The sequence below is a fragment of the Equus asinus genome, chromosome 9 (assembly GCF_041296235.1).
Source record: "Equus asinus isolate D_3611 breed Donkey chromosome 9, EquAss-T2T_v2, whole genome shotgun sequence".
Taxonomy (NCBI): domain Eukaryota; kingdom Metazoa; phylum Chordata; class Mammalia; order Perissodactyla; family Equidae; genus Equus; species Equus asinus.
Window position 1 is genome coordinate 32,985,515 of NC_091798.1, and position 22,165 is coordinate 33,007,679.

The window sequence follows — 22,165 nt, forward strand, 5'->3', positions numbered from 1 at the left end:
ATGAAGACGACAGCACTGCCTCTCCTACTCCTGGTTTTTCTGTTTCTACTTGGCCAACACGACCTTTCTTTACATGTATTAAATTCTTCTGTCATGTCTCGTCTGATTTTGGAGCTATTCCTTTGGGTAAGGAAAACCTCCATATATTTTAATAAACTAGCATCACTGCTTGATTTTCCCTAAATGATAAAAAGTTTTATTCTCAGATGATAATCATATTTCATGAACTTCTAAGATCTTGGGCCATAAGTTCTTAATTGTTGAAGTTGGATGATGAGCACATGAACATTTATGATTCTTTTCTCTCTCCTTTGGTATATGTTTGAATTTTTTATAATATGACCCTTTGTAGTGTATGTAAGTGACAATGTGAAGAACGAAGAACTAAGTAAACAATGGTATGAATCTCATTTATGAAAACAGCATTTCTCACCTAGCAAAAACAAAAGCCTCTGAAATATATTGAGTTGTCATTACTCTTGGAAGCCGTGCTGCTGTGTTTCTGTATTTTGTGACCCCCATTCCATGAAATCTTGACTCTTACATGCAAAATCTATCCCATTTCATTTTACAAAACAGTTCTGAAGCTTAATCAAATAAAGCTATTGCACATTATAATTACCATAACCACGGTAACTGAGTGTGGTAAAGCCTGGTGTACTACTGTTCCCCTTAACTAAAAGTTGCTCCAGATTTGAGCCATCTTTGCTTCCTGAGGGCAGAACAGCAGAGGAGCATAAAGGGAATCAAGATGAGGGGCAAGGATATGCCCAGGTGGGTAAGGGAGTCTTCTAAAACCCCAATCCTGCAGGCTAGACAGCCTGCAATGTGATGATAGAGTTGGTAGGGAACTGGCTGACAAACTCTGAGATGGTGGATAGCCACGCCCGTGACAAGGATGCGGTAAGGTGAGGCAAAGTTACCATAGTCCCACGGACAGCACTTGTGGTCACCCTGGCAGTTTCCAAGTGGTAGCAGGAGGAGGTCCCACAGTTTGTGGCAGGAAAGACTCCAATTCACTCCAGCAGCAGAGATTCCAACAGTTTATTTACATAGAACATATATTGGCAATGTATACTCAAGATTGATTTAGTAATAAAAGTGCACAATCAAAAATTTTAGTCCCTTGCTCTGTTCAGACCTGTCCTTTGCACAGAGTAGACTGCTAGTGGCCATAACAATGCTGAAGATTAAACCAACATAAATTGATGTCAGAAATTTTTGGCAAGTATATTTTAACAATTTAGAGGATGTTTATTCAAGATATTTTAAAAGAAGAAGGTATTTGGGAGAAGATATCTAGAAACATTTTAGAAAAATGTGTTTTCAATACAAAAAGAAATGTTTTCTTGAAAAGGACTAAAACCCCAAAATGTAGGCTCAAAAGTTTACAGAAGTATTGACTATCTTAATCTTTTTAAGTTTTGATTTATGCTTTGTTAATAGTAAACGGTTTTATAGATTTATATTTTAATAATATGGCCTAAAGTTTATCTTTACTTTCTCTTAAGTTTTGCATCTCAGTAGATGAGTGTTTGTAACTGTTCCAAGGAAACTTTAAAGAATGTGTTTTTGCAATAGAATAAGCTCTGTGACATATAATTAAGATATTATAATTTATTTGTATTTATATATTGTAGAGTAGATTTACTTGTACAGTGTTTTAAAATATATAATTATGTGATTATTACATAACGTTGTTTTTTTAACCTACAAGTTGAAAAAGTGAGTTTGCTTACACGAACTCTGTTTTTGTCTAAACAAATTTTTCCCAGTATTTAAAATTTTTTTCCTAAAAATGTAGTAGCCATTCCATTCATTTAATGACACCACATGTTTATGATTATTTTATCAACATATCATTGCTATCTTTATTTTGCTTACTATTTTTGACTTAGGAAGTATTTATTTGATGCTAACCTTAAATCTTTACTTTCTTAAAGCCCATAAGGAGTATTATGTGATTATGAATTATTTCATTTATACTATATGCATGTTATGAAATCAATGTGAATATCAAGACATTTGATTAAATAGAAAAAATATAATTATAGTTATGTTTGATATTTTAGCCCACATCAGCTTCAGGTTTCACTTTTCTTGTCAATTTTGTTTTTTTTCCTGTTGTGGACTGAATTGTGTCACCCCTCACAATTCATACGTTGAGAGTCCAACCCCTAGTACCTCAGAATGTGACTGTTTTTGAGACAGGGTCTTTAAAGAGATAGTTGTGGTCATTGGTTGGGCCCTGAGTCTATGTGACTGGTCTTATAAGAAGAGGAGATTAGGAAGTAGACAAACACAGAGGAAATATCATGTGAAGGCTCAGGGAAATGGCCGCCTACAAGTTGAAGAGAGAGGCCTCAGAAGAAATCAACCCTGATGAACGCTCTTCTTAGACTTCTAGCCTCCAGAACTGTGAGAAAATAAACTTCTGTTGTTTAAGCCACTCAATGTGTGGTGCATTGTTGGGACGTCCCAGCACACTAATACCGTTACGTATCTAGAACACATAGATTCACCCAGATAAACAGTTGAAGATGCTTTCAAGCAGCTCTCTTTGCTTTCCTGAAATACCTGTCAATTACGGCAAATGATAAGCTTGATAGAGGGATAGAAGATTTGCTTTTAAATTTCAAAATTAAATCACTTGTGTGAGAAAACAGGTAGAATAAAATATTAATGGCAGGATCTTGGAGTTGGGTTTACTGGTTTTACTGTAAAATTCTTTCAACTGTTTGTGTTTGCTGATATTTCATAACAACATGTTGAAAAATTAAGCCGCGATGAATATCAGACCCTCACGTTCAATAATTGATGAGTAGTAATAGATTTGGAGAAAGTTAATGAGTGCATACTTGACCAATTCATATCTCCACAATTTGGAGGAAAATGTAGCATTTTTCAAATACATTTAGTAACTTTTGAGAATTTTTTAAAAATATTGTTAAAAGCAGACACTTTATTACTAGGAAATACATATTCAAGGAACTAAAGAAATCAAACAACTTCTCTTACATATAGAATTCAAACTGTAAGCTTCAATTTCACTGCTAGCAATTGGTTTCAAGTCAGTAACATTGTGACTAGCGTTGACCTGATTTAGCTTAAAATTTTCAACAATATATACAAGCTGGTAGAACTATCTTATAGTTGAGAATTTTTAAGTAGTAATACTTTAAAGTACTATGTGCATTTCCCTACTTTTACACTTTCAAGAACATCCAACATTTTCAGCATAAATAAATCTGTGGTCTTATTGAATGGCTGATTGTATTTTTGACGTGTAATATGACCAACAATGTTGAAAAATGTTCTGTTCAAGAACTGTGGCTCTTCTGATTTTCTTGGTTTACCTCCCTTTAGCTACACCTCACTAGTCAGCTATTCTCTATTCACACAACCTGTGTCCTCCTCACATTTTTTTTCACCTGCTGTTCACTCCTCGGTTGCTCACATTTCACCAGCTTTTCCTAGATATGTAGATGCTCCTAATTCCTGAATTTCTCAGAGCTTATCAGCTATTCCAGTCTCCCATATTCCTCCCATCATTCAAATCTCTCTCATTACTTCAGCTTCTCTTGTCCTTATATCTTTGTTTGAAATAGTTCCTGCAATAAAATTTTTAATCTTGTCTTTAACATTTGAGATTCTTTTGTCTTTGTGGCTCTACAGAAACTTTAGTGCCTATCTTCAGCTGCTTCTAACTTTTCAGAAATTTTGAAGGGAGTAAAGAAGAAAGGAGGCAGGCTAGCGGGACAACTGACTCTACCTTCAGCCTTTCCCAGACTCTTAAAAATTTTCCTATTTTTTCCTGTCATCCCATCCAAGCTCTTCAGAAACTCATTACCCTCTTGTCTGCATCCCTTAAGATTTGTTCTACTTTTAGCTGATCCTGAAATTACTCAACTGCTCAATTTTGCAGTTTGCTCACTTTCCCCATAGTGTTCCCATATCTCATACTAATCCTGCATTCTCAAAAGCTTCCATCTCCACAGCTGTTTTCTTTTTTCTTAGAAATTGCTCCAATATCCTCATTTATTTACAACCTACTCTATTCCATCAGTTGCTCTTTCTAGCTTTTGTCTTTTCATACACACACACAAAGAAAAATTGGAATTGTATAGTTTCAGAAGCTCCCATAAAGATAAACTAGCTCTCACTACCATTGCCCACGTGTTCTCCTTCCTCCTGAAGCTTCCCGGAATGCTGCTTCTGCTGGAATCCCTTTCCTCCATTTAAATTATTCTCCACGGAATACAAACAAATTATTCCACTTTATTTCCCTTGTTGGCTTATTTAGTATTGCTTTAGGATTTATAGTATATATTATTAGATTCTCACAGTGTACCTTTCAGCGGTATTAGACCACTTAGCATAGAACCTTATAACAGAATACTGTAATTTCTCCTGTCGGGGAAGTGGGAGAATTCCCCCCACCGCTTTTCCTCAAGGTTCTCATGGCTGGTCAAATAATCAAAGAGGCAGGTTAGCAAGAGAAAATCAAACAAAATTTAATAGCATGTATACATGGGAGAAACTCAGGGTAAACTGAGTAACTCGGCCGTCTGGCTGAGTCCACCCATTTAAGTACCCTCAGCTACGGACGAGGAGCACATAATGATCTGGGGCTTCAAGGGGGAGAAAGACAATCGTCATAGAGATGGAATCCAGAAGTTTGATAAGCAGGACTTTGATAAGAGTGGACTTAGCAAGGATCCCCCAAGTGTCCTAGATAGTTATCTATGGTGATGGCCTGTCCTGGAGACAACCTTTATTTTAAATTTCTTTAGGCAGCTTGGGGGAAGGTCGGATGCTCTTTCTGGGTCTTTTGAGGCTTCATTGTCTTCAGCTCGAAATAGTCCGCATACCAGAGTGGCACACCTCGGAGTGGCCTGCTCTCAGCCCCATCACTCCCTTCCCAGCCTCTATGTTGTCATCCATTTTATTTTAACATATGAAAATAAAGTTCTGGCAACCTAGCTGCTATGGACTGAACTGTGTTCCCCTAAAATTCATGTTAAAATCTGAATCCCAAATGTGGCTGTATTTGGAGGTAAGGCTTTAGGAGGTAATTAAGGTTAAATGAGGTCATAAGGGTGAGGCCCTAATCCAACAGGATTGGTGGCCCTACAAGAAGAGGGCTATCTCTCTCTTTCTCTCTCACTCTCTCTCTTTCTCTCTACCATGTGAGGACACAGTGAGGAAGTGGCCATCTGCAAGCCAGGAAGAGAGCCCTCACCAGGAATGGAATTTGCTGGCTCCTTGATCTTGGACTTCTCAGCCTCCAGAACTGTGAGAAAATAAATTGCTATGGTTTAAGCCACCCAATCTGTGGTATTTTGTCATGGCAGCCCAAGAAGACTAATCCACTAGCTCATGTTGTGACTACCACCTCAAGTCTTCCTTCCATTCCTATTGAAACTTTAATAATTCTGGATTATAGTCTTTTTACAATGTATAGCAATCAACTCTTTAAAAGTGTATCTCTCTGACTCATCTACAAACTCATTAATGACGTGGACTCTTCTTTTTGCCCGTTTATATTGCCTCTCCTCACATAGCACATTGATTGACATCTAGTGATCTTTTTATATGTGTTGTTAGAAAAAACATACAAATCTCTAAGCATAGCTGGCAAGCATTTAACCTGCCTATGCTAAAATACCATTATGCTTTGGACACATGAACTTATAGGGCATAAGTTTATTCCTATTTGTAGACTCACTGTTAGAAAAGTCTTCTCTTTACCAAGGCAAAATATTGATCTCCTCATATTACATTAATGATCTGAGTCCTCTCTACAGAACTCCAGACAAGAGAAAGTTCTGATCTATCTCATGACAGTCCTACATATACCCTCAACTTTCCCATACATTGTATTTTCCTCTGGCCTTTTTAGTGACTTCAACATTTAATCGGATCATATTGTTTTTAATCTCGTCCCCAACATAATTAACAAGATACCTTCTTTTGCAGATGCCCATATGTGACTGAGTCCTCTTTAAATGGTGATACTTAAAATTTGTATATTACTCCTGGTCTGTTCTGATTAGTTTATAGTATTAGGGATTCTCACTCTATCTTTCTCCAAGTCTGAATTTTCCACTTTTCACTAGTGTAGCTAAGGGTAATGTAAGACTAATGGTCAGATCCACCCTTTGACCCATGTTTACTTAAAAAAAAAAAAAGAGTCTTTTTCAGATGGGATGCTATGAGTAGATTCTTCTCTCACCAGGGTGTATATAATCTCCCCAGCTCCAAACTTAAGTAGAAACAGAGGAAATCTTTCCATGTGACTTAGAGTTTAGGAAAATAACCATAGATATTCTCCTTAAAAGAAGAATCATATCCACAGAGAGAAGCTTGACAGTTTTATGCTAAGAATCTTTTATTGAACAATCAAATCCATATGTTTGCCCCACAGCCATCCTAGAAAATCTGGTTCTCTAAGTGGAATCTGCCAAAGGGACTCCTGTACCCTTGAGCATCAGGGAGACTCAGCATGGTCCATAATTTGTCAAGAAAAGGGCACCACGGCTCATCCTATAAGAGAAATCATTTTTTTTAAAAGAAAGGCTTTGGAGAGCTTAAATTAAAAGTTTTATATTCTTAGATCAAGCCAGCCCAATAAGTACACAGCAAGAAAGGCTGAGCAATTAATCACTGAGCTTCAGCATGGTAGAAAAAGCAATTCAACATGCTAGTAAAAGCCAGTGTTAGGAGCCAAAAAATCTGTAAATTTCTCTTTTATCTATCATTTAATAATATTATGATGTTGATCAAGTCTTGTTTTCCTAGCTTCAGTTTCTTCCTACTATTCACTTTTTTCTCTCTCTCCCTCTCTTTCTCTCATTTTGCTTCTTTTTTCAAAATATTATGATTATCAGTAAACCATCTCTTATGCTTCACAGCAGCATCTAACTTATTAGGTAGCTAAAATGATTTCTGGTTCTGTGAGAGAGGTTTTTTCTGTAACTGATATATTGAATGCAGCACTTACACAACAGCGTTGCAAAACAAACATTTATTGGCATAGTTTATTCCATCAGATCCACAGAGAGGCAGGTAATCCTTGCTGCATGCATCAGAATACTCTAGGCAGTCAATCTGCCCCGTCCAAAAACAGAAAAAAATAAAAATGATTTCAGATCATTAAATCATAGAAAATGAACTTTTTAAAGGCCTTGAGGGATCATTTAGCCCAAAACCCCACATGCAAAAAGATACGTCCTCATCACAGCAAAAAACAGCTCAGCCCAAGATGAAGGCCTTCCTCTCACTCATTCTCTACATCTAAGTTATGAATACAATACATCCTGTGGGTTCTATCTTGTGCTTAATTTCTGAATTAGTCCTCTCTTCACCAAACTGTCATCAGCTTTATTCAGGCCCTCGATACGTCTTGCCTACACAGCTGCAATTGTCTGCCAATTTATTGCCCAACCTCCATGCTTCTCTGAGATTTCAGTCACCTTCCACACTGATGCCAGGGTGATCTTTTAAATCAAATCAGATCTTGTTCTTCAAGTACTTAACTGATTCCCCGTCAACAGGAAGTCTCCTCATGACCCGGGCTTGTCTCTCCAGTCTCATCTGCTCTCCCTCTTGCTCTATCTAAACTTAAGGACTGAATTCCCAGAATGTTTCCAACTCCTGTATATCCCTGTGCTTTTGCTTATGGTTTTTTCCCTATATTACATGACCTTACCCAATTTATGCATGAGACTACTCTATTCCTCCTTAAAAGTCAGTTTAACGACTTTTATAAGAGTTTCGTGTCCCTACTTAAAATGAACTGTCTTTACTACCACAACCTCATGTTTGTAATTGTTTTATATCACATTTCAAACTATTAGGATTATTATTCCAGTCACATAGTTCTTTACCCCTGAACTGTCTTTACATTTGTTCTTAAATTTTTTTTTCTTTAAAGATTGGCACCTGGGCTAAAAACTGTTGCCAATATGTTTTCTTTCTTCTTTATCTCCCAAAACCCCCACCCTGTACACAGTTGTATATCTTAGTTGCAGGTCCTTCTAGTTGTGATATGTGGGACACCGCCTCAACGTTGCCTGACGAGTGGTGCCATGTCCACACCCAGGATCCAAACCCTGGGCCGCTGCAGCGGAGCGCACGAACTTAACCACTCGGCCACAGGGCCGGCCCTGTGCTATTTTTATAACTTCCTTTATTGTTATGAGAGCATCCTTGAGTCCCTAATGTCCTCTTCCTAATCTGCTAATTGGTTGCAGTGTGAGAAAATAACCACATGTAAACCAATCTTCCCCAATTAAGGGTTATGAGTAAAGTATGTGGAGTCTTCCTCTGTGTAAATTAATTAACTATACTTCAGCTCTTCTGTTTAAGCTGGCCAGGTGTCTTATCTCTGACTGTAGTCATAGATAACTCCTAGAATATGTATTTTAAAATGGTTTTACTCCAGGAAAGTGAGGAATTATTGTAGCATTTTATATTAAGAATAAATAAGATTTCTGCATATACTTACACATTTGTCATCATAAAGCTTTCTGAGTGGAATTCCTTTATTTCTAGAAGAGAAGACTTTATTGAATGGGTAATGCAGTTACTTGATATTTCTTAATCTACAGAGTGAAATACAGTCATATATCATTCTGTGTTGTCTGATCTGGACTGCAAATGAGGAGTTCTGGTTAATATTCTACTCTAGTTGTCTAATATGGACCATTAACATCTTTGATGATCACTTTGCAAACAAATAAAAATAGAAGAAAATAAGATTAACACTAAAAGGAGATTAACTCTAAAATGGTATTTTTAAATAGTCCATGAATATTTAGATTAAAATCAAAGTCATAACATAGCGTGAAAACACTTTTTCAGTTAAGAAAAAATACACTCAAATTCGTCTCTGGCCACATATAATCTATAATTTTGCTATAGTCACTCTCCTTTCTGAATATTAGATTCTTGCCTTCTAAAAAGAGGATATAACATAATCAATAAGATCTCATCAGTCTTTACTCTCTTATGGTTTTATTAGTGCAAGAGTTTGCATATCCTGAGAGAATTTATTCTGGATAATACTTGATATTACACTTGACTGTAAATTTTCAGAAAGGCTAGAAATAAGAGAAAAGAAGGAAGAAAGTAATAAGAAGGAAGAAGAGTTCATTTCTATGAGCATTCACTCTGTGTCAACTACTGAGCTAAGATTTGACGTGTTTTATCACAGTGAATTCTAAACACTGTTGTAGTTTCTATCTTATGGGTGAAAATACTGACGCATGTAGTAGATTGGGTATTTGCCTAATGTAACAGATCTACTAAGGGCAGTCTGGATTCTAATCCAGATGTCTGACACCAAAGCCCATGATTTTAACACATAATCATAAAGTAATGAATTCAAATTGCTGAGATGGCTGGTAATAACCATTCTTTCATTCTCCTAGAAGCTGAGATACTGTTTTCAGTGAAGACAATATTTAATTTGTGGGGCTGGTGGTGGTGGGGATTCCAACTATCCCTTTGTACTTTTACTCTCTTCCTTAGACTTTTCCAGATAATCATGAGAAGCAACATAGATTTCCTCAAGGGTATGAATGATAGATCAAAGTCTTGTAACAGAGTCCATGGCTATCAGCCTAAATAGAGATAGCTGTCTTCTGACTTCCCATTATGCAAAAGAGAGATGTAACACAGGAGATTCTTGGAACTTTGATAAGATACAGTTCCTGCCTGAGATTCAGTTTCCTTAAATATAATGTAGGAATAAAAATGTCTATATGTAACAGCTAAGGCCCAGTGATAGTGTATATTATGAATGAGAACTTGACTGGATAGCAAAGAAATATATATATATATATATATATATATATATATAAAATTTTAGAGATATAGTTTTTTTTTTATTCTAACAAAGCAACATCCAAAGAATATTAGAGGAGCATGACAAAAGGTAGGATTTTTCAAACCATGTTTTTAAAAACCAAGCAGATTTTGGCCGGCGTGGACTTTGTGATCTTTAAAAATAGGTGGCGGGGGGCGGGGGGCTCTGAACGGAATACTATACTTACCGGTTTAGCAAGCAAAATATGCATTCATTCCCGTACGTTTTCCCATCTATACCACATATTGGCTCCCACTCCCTTGTGCATATAATCCTGGAACTTCTTCTGTTGTATTTGGAGCAATCCACCTGTAATCAGAACAAAAAATAATGTCCTACATTCTCTTCCTTCAATTCTGCAGTCATTCTCATATAAGGATGGTAGAGAGAGAGAAGAAATAGGAAACAGTACTAGCCTCTACAACTTTAGGGCAAACATGTCTAGATCTTCTACAGACCAGGTGCCGTGCTACAAAAATAAATCAGACCCAGAACATTCCTTGAATAAAATGGCAATTAGCTGTTTAAGAAGGAAATATTAATCTCTGCTTTTAGAGTTATAATGAGAATCCAATAGAATAATGAATGTGAAAAGTAGGTAGAAAAGTTTAAAATGCTACCCAATAGTAAAAGTTTACTTTATCTGCTGTTCTGCTTTTGCAAGGAGATTCCTTTTGCGATCTTGAAAGAAAGAAACACTGCGAGGAGTAGAGTAGGAATTGTTTTATCTCCTGAGGAATTTTTTCAGTCCACTGTGAGCCAGCTTAACCACTTTCACAGTTCCATTTACACCTTAGCTCTGATTTCATTTTTACAAAGACCACACAGAGAAGGTTGCACTCACCTCTGTCCCTACTGCTTGATCACCGGAAGAGAGTGGAATGAGATGCAATTGGAGATAAGGAATTGGAGAAAGAGCAAATTCCACAGTTAGAAATGCAAAGCTGAGTTCATTGTTCACAGAAACTAAAATCTATTTCCAAATATCCCTTGCCCAGATCAGACCTATGAAAGGTCATTTCTTCACTCAGGGCCAACTCAGAATGAAGACAGAGAAGTATGTGATTCTGATAGGAAATCCCTGGTCACTGGAGAAAGGGCTGTCACAGATCTCTAGGATTTCCTGTGCACATGCCCAGGGTAGGGTTGGGTAATGGTCTCCAAGTTGCATAAGTGGTTTCTGCAATGGCAAGTCAGAAACCTGAGGGATCCTGATCAGGGACTGAGCAAAGAACCCACAATCCTTTTTTACTTCTTCTCAGTCTCTCTTCCTCTACCTGAAGGTCTGACCCATCCCTACTTTGTTAATCAGACCAATCCAAATAGATACCTTCTACATTTTCTTTTGACTTTAGTATTCTATAATTACTGAAGGCTGAATATATTTCGGTTAGCACAAAGATATGAGTATTCAAAAGGAATACTAACTCACCAGGTGGAGAGGCAGCCCACGTAGTGGCTGCCAGAGCAAGGATGGCAAAAGCAGTGATCTTCTTCATAGTGATGATGAATCAGAGTGGTAGAGATATGCTGCTGTGAAGCAAGAAGTTCAGAGACAGAGAGACAGAAAGCAGTCTGCCAAATACACACACACACACACACACACACACACACACACACATATATACACAGTACACAGGCAGGGTCCCACCCTCATTAAATATTGACCTTTCCGATGATGAGCAGTTATTAACCCAAGCTAGGGTATTTATTTCATTTGTCACGGAAAACGTCCTTCTTAACTTGATTTATAGACAATCGGAACAATTACACCCTGAGACTAATCTGCCAGAACATGTTTTGTGTAATAATGCTCTTATCTCTCAGCAAATATAATGGCATGGCTTTATATGAGACCAAATAAAATCATATGTGTAGTGAAGAAGAAATAAATGTTTGTATAATAAATAAATAAATGACGTGTATAAAGGATATTAAGGTTATATTAAATGCAGGAAAGTTAAAATAGAAAATAGAAGTAATACGAACATTTCTTTAAAATGTACCATAGTAGACAACATTAATAGTTATCACTCTAAGACCTTTCTTTACTAGAGTCTCAAGATATTTTACAATGTTCTATGAAGGCTTGTTAAATTATTAAATTTGCAAAATATGCAGACCAGAATTATTGCTATTTTGCAAGTGGAACAACGAAGTCAGAAAGATTAAGTGTTCTTTTTTCCCCAATAATTTTATTGAGATCATAATGGTTTATAACATTGTGTAATTTGGGATGTACATTATTATTTATCAATTTCTGAATAGACTTCATCATGCTTAGTAATAGTCTAATTTTTTCCTTCCCCACACATATGTGCCCCTTTATGCCTTTCACCCTCCCTCCAACCCCCTTCCCCTCTGGTAACCACTAATCTGTACTCTTTATCCATGGGTTTGTTTAACTTTCACATATAAGTGGAATCATGCAGTATTGTCTTTCTCTATCTGACCTATTTCGCTTAACATTATACCCTCAAGGTCCATCCATGTTGTTGTAAATGGGACAATTTTGCCTTTATGACTGAGTAGTATTCCATTGTGTATATACACCACATCTTCTTTATCCATTCATGCATAGAAGGGCACTTGGGTTGCTTCCACATCTTGGCTATTGTGAATAATGCTGCAATGAACATATGGGTGCATAAATCTCTTTGGATCACTAATTTCAAGTTCTTTGGATAGATATGCAGTAGTGGAATAGCTGGATTGTATGATTATTTTTATTTTTAATTTTTTGAGAACTCTCCATTCTGTTTTCTATAATGGCTGCACCAGTTTGCATCCCACTAGCAGTGTATGAAGTTTCCCTTTTCTCTACATCCTCCCCAATATTTGTTGTTTTTTGTCTTGGTAATTATAGCCATCCTGACCAGTGTAAAGTGATATCTCATTGTAGTTTTGATTAGCATTTCCCTAATAGTCAGTGATGTTGAACATAGTTTCAAATGTCTGTTGGCCATCTGTATATGTTCTTTGGAAAAACGTTCACATCCTCTGCCAGTTTTTCATCAGGTTGTTTGTTTTTTGTGTTGTTGAGTTGTATGAGTTCTTTATATATTTTGGAGGTCAACTCCTTGTCAGATAAATGATTTGCAAATGTTTTCTCCTAGTTGGTGGGTTGTCTTTTTGTTTTGTTCATGGTTTCCTTTGCTTTGCAGAAGCTTTTTAGTCTGACGTAGCCCCATTTGTTAATTTTTTCTTTTGTTTCCCTTGCCCGAGTAGACATGGTATTCGAAAAGATGCTGCTAAGACCAATGTCGAATAATGTACTGCCTATATTTTCTTCTAAGAGTTTTATGGTTTCAGATCTTACATTCAAGTCTCTAATCCATTGTGAGTTAATGTTTTTGTATGGTGCAAGAAAATCGTTTACTTTCATTCTTTTGCATGTAGATCTGCTGCCATCTCTGCCTGCAGTCTTGCTAGCTGCTGTGCCCAGTGGGTGTGGCTTCCTCGCCAGACCAAGCTAGGGCCATTCCTTGGGGCAGCAGGGCTTCCCCCACCCCTGCACTGGGAGAGTGATGATGAGCTGGCTAAGGGCTGCCACTGTCTCTTCCTACAGTCCCTAGGTGCATGTTCTCTCTTTCAGGGCGCTGGTTGGAAAGTTTTCATTGGTGTGCACAGAGCCACTGGGGGAAGGAAGGGAGCACTCACCTATCTCCACCACTTTCCAGAGGGCCAGTCAATCCACCTCCAGAGGTAGAGCTATGCGTGTGTCTCAGGTGTCCTATTGTCCTGTGTGGGCTTCATCCATTGGTCAAAGACTGTCCACCTAGCTGTAGTTCAAGAGGGAGAGAGACAAAGGGAGCAGCTCACTCTGCCATGTCGCTGATGTCACTCACTGTGTATTCTTTTTAGTCACATAGTTAACAGCTAGGGGAGCCAGTTCTCCAAAATCCTCGGGGCCTGTAGTTCTCTTCTAAAGTCTTTCTCTCTCTTTTTCTTTTTACTAAGATATAGTCCTTCAATAACTGAAATGGATATTTATAATGAAAATCCAGATTTTAGCATACTCGTGCTTCTTAAGATTATAACCATGATATTCTGTTTAACAAATTCCCTTCACCCATATGTATATATTTCTATCTACATAACCAATATTTTTTCAATATTAATAAATATAGGCCCAATGAGTTCCAATTACTTAGCACTTTTACCCCCCTTATTTCATGTGGTCTTCACATCAGCTCTCCAGAAGACAGAGTTAACATAGGGTTAAGATAGAGTTAATTCACGAAGGACAAACTCAAAGATTGGAGGAGTTTAGCAAATTCCCCAAAGCAGACAGCTACTGAGTGATAGAATCTTCACCAACAATCAGATCTTCAGTTTTCAAATTTCAGATTTCAGTTCCTATGCTCTCCCAGTAAGTGATCATGCTTGTTTCTAATTTTTAAAGTGTCTCTCTCTCATTCATACTTTCCATTTTCCAATACAACTTCTTTTTCTCAGATAGAATTCTATAATTTCCATTGTAAAATTTAAATACTTATACCTCACCCATATTTCAATGCTTCATCATCATTTGAAATATGTGTACTACAATTAAATGCTCTCCAGAAACTATTCTGAATGAGATAAATGATCTCCCCAGTTATAGTGAAGCATCTGATTAGACTGACCATGTTCTAAATAGATAACAGAAGTAAGAACAATGGTTCAGAGGATGTTAGAGCTGGCAAGGCCCAGAAACAACATGTGGGTCTGTGGTTTTTAAACTTTTCATTGTTGTTATTTAATTTTAAATAAGGAACTTTTTTCCTCTCAAATGTAATTTGATGAGGCACACAATAAATGAAACAGATTTTTTTTAAGGCAGTAACTTAAATAGAAGCAAGACAGGGCTCAAGAGTACTTGCATTTCTACCACACACCTCAAGGATCCATGGAAATACACTTGAAACTAGACTGCAAAAAAAAAGCAAGTGAGGCCCTGAGAAGGAGAGTATCTTGCCCATGGCCGCTCAGTGAATCACGTCCCCTGATTCGAGTACAAGTTTCTTTCTGCTATGCCATACCTTCTCACACCACTACACAGCCCTATGTCAACATGTGATGTCTGCTTCTACTCACTTTCCCAACGAAGGTGAGGGAGGATCTGCACCTGGGTCCTAAGTTCAGTTCTCTACTGCCTATTGGACATCACCTTCTGGACATCCCATACGATCTTCCAGGTCAACATGTTCCCCAAAAACCTTGCTGCTGAATTTCATTTTTAGTGGCTTCTCTCCAGTTTCACCCTGTTAATATCTGTCAGTAGTAACCCAATCCAGGAAAATTTAGGAGTATTCATTTCCTTTCTGATTTCCGCACTCACATCTAATCTCTCATCAATTGGCTTTTAGTTAGTATGTGTGCCTTCCTCTCCAGGAAGAATAGTTTGTTTTGTTTTGTTTTACTTAGTTAGCTTTTAAATTCAGAGTTCAAGAAAAATGGCTTGTAAATCCACTTCTCATGTTCTTTTTTTTCTGGAAATTCTCATAGGAATGAGAAAGAAATGAATCCTGTCAACAAACTTGACCAAGACTGAATTTTTCTTTCTTCTCTTTGCCACCTTCTCAGTAACTGTCTAAGGAATTGAAGTCAGTATGTGAAAGGGCCAGCCCTGGTGGCCTAGTGGTTAAGTCCGGTGCACTCTGGTTTGGCAGCCCGGGTTTAGTTCCTGGGTGCAGACCCACACCACTTGTCTGTCAGTGGGCATGCTATGGCGCAGGCTCATATGAAAAAAAAAAGGAAGATTGGCAACAGATGTTAGCTCAGGGCGACTTTTCCTCAGCAAAAAAAAAACACATGGAATTATGTTAAAATCATCACATTGCCCAATTCAAAAGTCACTTCAAAGAATCCACACTCATTTCTATTACCAGTTCCTTAACAGGCTCGAGGTTTTTGTTTCAAAATGAGTTGAATGGCTATGATTCTAGGGCAGCCAGCCCTTGATGTGGATATGGACTGCACATGAATTCCTATCAATCCCCGAGACGGTCCCGCACATAGTAGGTGTGGGTTTTGATCAATAAATATAGATGTAAAAAATTATCTATTCCTTCTTTTCCTCTAAATAAAATTACAACTGATTCTGAGTCCTCCATTATTCCTGGGTTTGGGGAGATTTGGTCTCATTCATTATTGGCGATTGTGAGGATCTGAGATGCTTAAGCAGTGCACAGAAAATGAGAGCAAGCTCTCTAATCTCTGGACCATCATAGATGTTACCTGCATCCTGATGGTCCAAGCCAGCTATAAATAGTTCCTCTACTGAGGTTGCTTCCTGATTCTGCGCCACACATGGGATAGGGTGATTTTTGACTGACTCCTGAATCTAGGGTTCAGCAGACACTTTTCGATTGTCGCACACTCAGCAGTCTTCCGCCTTTTCAGGATGCTGCCAAGCAGCAGCCTTGGGTGGTGTTAGAACTAGGTCTCAGTCATTTCTCTTGAAAGTTGTATTCTTTCTGTTTTGGTCACTTGCTAAAGTACTCAAGTCCTTAAAAGTAGTTTCTTGCCCATTGTTTATGCTTTTGTCTAGTTCAACTAAAACATCCTCTAAAGCAAAAGTACACGTATTTTTCTGCCAGCTTTGTGATTGGGGAAAAGGAAAGATATAAAGAAAACTAGTTAATAGCTTTTAACTATTGTTTTCATTGTTAATGCTGTGTTATTCTTTCTTGTTTACATATTGGCGTTAAAATGACTATAAAAATTCATTCTTCTTTAGAATCTTGTCTTACGCTTCCAGGTAAGTGCTAATCTGGCAGTAAGCAACGTCACGACAAACCTGTCAGTGGGTGCTGGTAACTGGAGCTCATCCAGCCGCCTGCACCTCTTTCAGTACATAGGAACAGCCACTGGGTGGAGGAGGATGTGGCATTTCCTGCTTGATTCATCAATGTTTGTCCTATGACCAAAGGCTAGAACCTAAGCAAATATCCTTTGTCGACACAACTTGTCAATAGTTCATTTTTAGAGACGACAGTAGGATTTCTGGCAACTTTTTCATTTAAAATTCTTGGAGCAAAGTGGATCCAGAGATGAGAATATAATAGCTGGCAAGTTTTCATTTTATTACTTCTTTCCTATGGCTCAAACCATTGGAATTCACTTTTCACTGCTAATCTCATTAGTAAAAAATCTTCATGTGTACTTTCTCCTGCCACATGTTCCAAAGATTTGGAATTGAAATATTCCACAAACAAACAGAAGTGACCATTTCTGTAGTTAATGAACAATTTTCTAGGATCACTGGATACAAAATCCATTCCTTTTGTCTGAAAATGTAATCAAATAGATAATATTGTTTGCATGAAGAGCATGGAATTGGAGTTCATAAGGCCAGGGGGATTAGTGTAAGGAACATGAGACTAAAAACCATTTACTTGAATTTATATTTCTGATTTACACCCATTTGAGTAAGCTCAGAAAATTATTTTCCCTCTCTTGGCTTCAGGAGTCCCATATTTAAACATGCTGGATAAATTGTTTCTAATTTTCTTCTAGCTCCGTCAATCTAGGATTTTATCAACCTGAAATAAAATAACTATTCCCTGATTGAGATCTTCTTTATCACTACATGTCATATGTTTAGCTGATAAAAAGCAATTAATTAGTTGAAAGTCAGTATGATGTTAATTACAACAATACACTTCACAGCATATTTTTCTGGGCTCATGCTGCTCTTTGCATTACTCTTTTGTTGCAGTTTTTGCTACTATTTCTAGAAAAACCTCATGAATCTAGCCTTCCTTGAGGTGGGAAGATACGTTTTATTAGTTCATCTTTTCATGTAACTAGCTTGTCTCTAACCATCATGCCAGTGATTTTTAACTTGTACTAGGAAGGGAACGCAGAATCTCTATTCTTGTAGGCTTTATGTCGTTGACTTCTATCCTTATAGGCTATCTTTGTAGGCTATCTCCTCTATCCTTGTAGGTTTTATGTCATTGACCAGAACTGAAAGTGTCTGTCCTAATTCCCTTTTAAAACTCTTATCTTAAAGAGGCTGGCCCAGTGGCCTAGTGGTTAAGTTCACACGCTCCACTTCAGTGGTCCTGGGTTCACAGGTTCAGATCCCAGGCACAAACCTAGCACTACTTGGTAAGCCACGCTGTGGCAGCATCCCACATAAAATAGAAGAAGATTGGCACAGATGTTAGCTCAGCAACAAAAAAGGGAAGATTGGCAACAGATGTTAGCTCAGGGCCAACCTGTCTCACCAAAAAAAAGAAATTTGAAAAACTCTTATCTTAAGGATTTAAGTTTGCTTAATAAGTTTTAATGAGCAATTGCTCCATGCTAGGCATTGTATTAGCACTGGGGATATAAACAAGAACGTTAAATTGTCTCTTTTCCTAAAGAAGTCACAGTCTAGCGAGAAAGATGGACTTGGAAATAAGCAACTGCAAAACAGAGACAGCTGGTTATATGGATGTAAGGACAGGATGTTACGGGAGCATAACAAAGGAAGAATCGATTCATATTCTGAGGGGAAAGAGGTCATGGAAGGCTTCCAGAGAAAAGTCTCACCTTTAGTGTGGTGAGAACAAATTGTTCTAGAATTTAGAGGGATGGACCTCGTCAAGTGGAAGGAAAAAATTGGAGAAGGACCAGAGGTGCCTAAAGAGAATATGTTAGGAGGAGGGGGTATGTAGGAACAAGTTCAAGAAATTATGCAAGAGTAGAAGGGAAGGAAGGCAATGCAAGAGTTGAAGCGAAAGAGGTGAACAGAGGCCTTGTATGTCAAGAGGCGTTTAGAGTTCATCTTGGGGGCTAGAGGAGCCATATAAAAGTTTTAAGCATAATACCACCAAATTTGGATTTCAGATCATTACTGTGCCTGCAGTGGAGAATGCGATGGAAAGGAAAAGACTGAATAAGGGACATCATTTACGTGGCTATGGTGGTCAATCATGAAAGGATGATGATAGCTTGAACCAAATTGTTTATCAGATTTGGTGATTAACTCTATGGAGGAAAAAAGAGAGGGAGGAAGACAATGCCTAGATTTCAGGTTTGTCTCATTTTGCTTGTTCTAGTACATTGTGGCTGCTTAGTAGGAGTTTTCAAAAAATTTAAACTGGGGAATCTAACAGATCTGTGTCTTGAAGAGGTTTTGGAGATTTAAAAAAAAAAAAAGACTGCTGCCAGAGATAGAGACAAGCAAGTCTGTTACCCATTGAAAAAGTCCAATTAAGAGAAAAAGAGAGTCTAAAATTCATAAAAGAAAAAAATAAGGTAAAATGCACAATGTCTATCGACTTGAAAGATGTTTACAAGTACTGTAACAGATGCAAACGGAGCCCATAGAATGGCCTGGAGGAAGACAGCACATCATCCCTCAAAATAATCCAGAAGGAGCTCTATTGTCAAATGAAAATTCCATCAAGAATGGTAAACACTTTATTTGACATTTTTCCTGGGACTGATCTTCAGTTGACTCTCTGTTTCCTCTTCATATTTGAAGAATGATTTATGGTTGCATATTATTTAGATAGAACTTTAATTTCAGTACTGGAGAGAAAAAGGGATCTGTGCGCCAGGATAGTGTCAAGGAAAGGACAAGATGTCTTATTATGCTTTTTCCTGTGAGGGAAACAGATATCATACATCATTGTGAAAGGCCACAGGGAGTGTTCTCTGTGGACACATTCACTTTATTTGCCATGACGTAACTGTGTAATGCATGAGACTGGCATTGGTCTAAGTCAACCAAGAAAGTCACAAAGAGTATAGGATTGGGGTACAAATGTGAGTCTTATCATATGTTTTACTCAGTTTCGAGCACAGATTAAATGTCTAGAAATGTCAAAATTTATTATTTTCTATTATCATTATCATAGAATGAGAAGAGTAGCTGGTATTTAAGAGTAGAGAAGGGAGCAAAGAGAACCCAATTGAGTTACAAAGTAGGACAAGAGACAGACTCTTAGCCATTACAGCCCACCACCTATTTTTGTAAATATGATTCTATTGGAACACAGCCAGGTATGTTTATTTATATAACGTAAATTAATTTGCTTACACAACAGCAGCACTGAGTGGTTGTGACAGAGACTATATGTTCAGCAAAGCCTATAACATTTGCTATTTGGTTCTTTACAGAAAAGGTTCACCAACACATAGTCTAGACAAGTGCTCTCCTTGGGTGTTTCTGAAGCCTTGAGAGAAAGACTTCAGGTGAGTTCCTTACAGGAGAAAATAAGGAGTTTGGCAGTGATAGATCTATGAAAACTCATATTCTGAAAATAGAATCTGAAATATCAGCTATAGAGAAATGCCTAAGTGTAGTGGGAGTGACCAGGCGGAGGTGAGAGATGCAGTTTTGCCTTCTTTACTTCCAGCTCAAGATCATTTGTCACCTCCCGGCTTAGAATTTTAGGGTTGGTTTGTGAAACCTCGGTGAGATGAGTCTGGTTTTCATTTGCCTCCCATTCATCATGATACAGCTCAAGAAGCAACTTGAAATGAGTTTACCTAATATTTAATGCCGCTATTTTGTTGTGAGTATTTTGACACAGAAGACATTTCATACTCACCCCTAGTTTGTGCCTCCAAAAAAAAAATCGGCTTTCATTTTTTTAAGTCCCAAGTAACGTGCTCAACACATTCACACTCTTAACCCAGATCCCTGAGCCTTGGTCCATTCTCTACTTCATTTTCCTTGATCCCCATCCCATTCCTGACTTCTGCACCCTCCACTTCACCCTTTATCTTCACTGGGTCCCTGGGCCTTGCTCCATCTCCTTGCCTCATCTCATTCCAGATCACTCCATCCTCCACCCTACCCTAAGCCACACATTTTCCTGGTGCTCAGAATGATTGAATTGATTTAGGATTGGTTAAGTCTCAAGTGTGGGATAACAAAGTCTCATGTGCACATTACCTAATAATCATAATCAAAATAATAATAACAAAAGAAGTGTAAAGGGTTTGTTGTTTATATCTCAGTAAAATATTCAAAATGACATAACAAAGCAACTAACTTCTCAAAAAATACCATGTCTTAGCCATGAAAATAGAGTTTCTGGATTCCCTAGCAATAACCAAGAAGGAGATACAATCTCATATGCCATACAATCTCTAAACCCATCTCACATATTCTAGAATTTCCAAAGAAAATAACAACATTGTTTTCTCACCTTTTTTTCTGAAATAACTCTGTATTTTATGCTTGAAAAATGATTTACAAGGCATCTTTCTTTTTTCTTAACAATAAATAGGAAAAAAAACAGGATAGGGATTGACTTATTTTCACTCAGTTACAAAAGACAAAGATCACAAAATCCTACTCAAATGGGCCTAGTGGCAACTTATCTAAAAGAAAAAGAGCAGAGGAAAAATACAAAATTAACTTCTCAAATCCAAGCAGGCCTGCCATTCTGGGCACAGGTCTTCCGTAGCTGAGAACAACTTGAACCACGATGGATTCTGCACAAGCTTTCTCTCCCTCTAGAGTACGCTCAGCACAAGCCCAGAATCTGCAAGTGAACCACATAACTTGGTGCTGTCACAGGACACCAGTAGCAAGATTTGGAGCATGACAGAGTTTCGGCATTGTGGCAGGAGCTTACAAGTTATTCCATGCCACCCTACCTAATGTGCGCACTCCCTGGTGGATTTCTCACATGCATTAGTGCACTGGTTTAGTAGCTTCTAGCCACACGTAACTATTGAGCACTTGAAATGTGGCTGGTCCAAAGTGAGATGTGCTACAAGTATAAAATACATACCAATATCAAAAACTTAGTAAAAAAAAAAAGTTTATATTGATTATCTTCTGAACTGATAATAGTTTTGGTATATTGGGCTAAGTAAAATACATTATTAAAATTAATTTTACCCATTTCTTTTGTAGCTACTAAAAATTTTGAGATCACACATGTGGCTCATATTATATTTCTATTGGACAGCGCTGCTCTAGAGACTTGCACACGTTGGTAACTCTCATTTCCTTAGTCTTCTCCCAGACTATGGGTCCAAGGCCCTGACACAGGAAATTGTCAAGAGGCCACATGATTGGATATGAGAAATTATTGCTTCGTGTCATTGGAAGGTGAGGTTTATTCATAGCTGCTTGGGCTTTATACAGCCATTGGCTGCCTGGGAGCCCATACCTCCCTACCTCTCTTCTAGATATTCTTTTCCAACTATGACAGCAAGTTGAATCTGAAAAAAAGTGAGCATTCTCTGTCCACCAATGGGCTTTGCAAGACAAAAGGGTAGATTATTCAGCTTCAGTAAAAAACAAGTTCCTGACATCCAGGCAGTGGCAAAGAAATCCCAGACATGGTG

General features: G+C 37.7%; 1 protein-coding gene across 3 annotated transcripts; it reads right to left on the reverse strand.

The window, feature by feature from the left end:
* Positions 1–6,373: 6,373 nt before the first annotated feature.
* LOC106839842 (double-headed protease inhibitor, submandibular gland-like) lies at positions 6,374–11,491 on the reverse strand. Of its 3 annotated transcripts, none has more exons than XM_070517243.1 (6): positions 11,304–11,491; positions 10,716–10,726; positions 10,059–10,180; positions 8,510–8,552; positions 7,004–7,110; positions 6,374–6,546 (listed from the first exon to the last, which is right to left on the reverse strand). In XM_070517243.1, the coding sequence occupies exons 1-6, from the start codon at positions 11,368–11,370 to the stop codon at positions 6,501–6,503; spliced, it is 396 nt and encodes a 131-aa protein (XP_070373344.1). In that variant the 5' UTR covers positions 11,371–11,491; the 3' UTR covers positions 6,374–6,500. The 3 variants fall into 3 exon arrangements, 2 of the variants coding, with proteins under 2 accessions (XP_070373344.1, XP_044600001.1); XM_044744066.2 differs by having other exon boundaries at positions 10,716–10,729; XR_011505783.1 differs by lacking the exon at positions 10,716–10,726.
* Between the last annotated feature and the right edge of the window lie 10,674 nt (positions 11,492–22,165).

Bases quoted from the DNA above. Each gene is read 5' to 3' on its own strand.
- LOC106839842 (XM_044744066.2), bottom strand. From the start codon at position 11,370: ATGAAGAAGATCACTGCTTTTGCCATCCTTGCTCTGGCAGCCACTACG. The intron at 7,111-8,509 runs GTAAGTATATGC...TGGACGGGGCAG, and splicing joins AGCTTTATGATGACAAATGT to ATTGACTGCCTAGAGTATTC. The intron at 6,547-7,003 runs GTAAGTGCTGCA...TTTCTCTTATAG, and splicing joins TTGTTTTGCAACGCTGTTGT to GATGAGCCGTGGTGCCCTTT.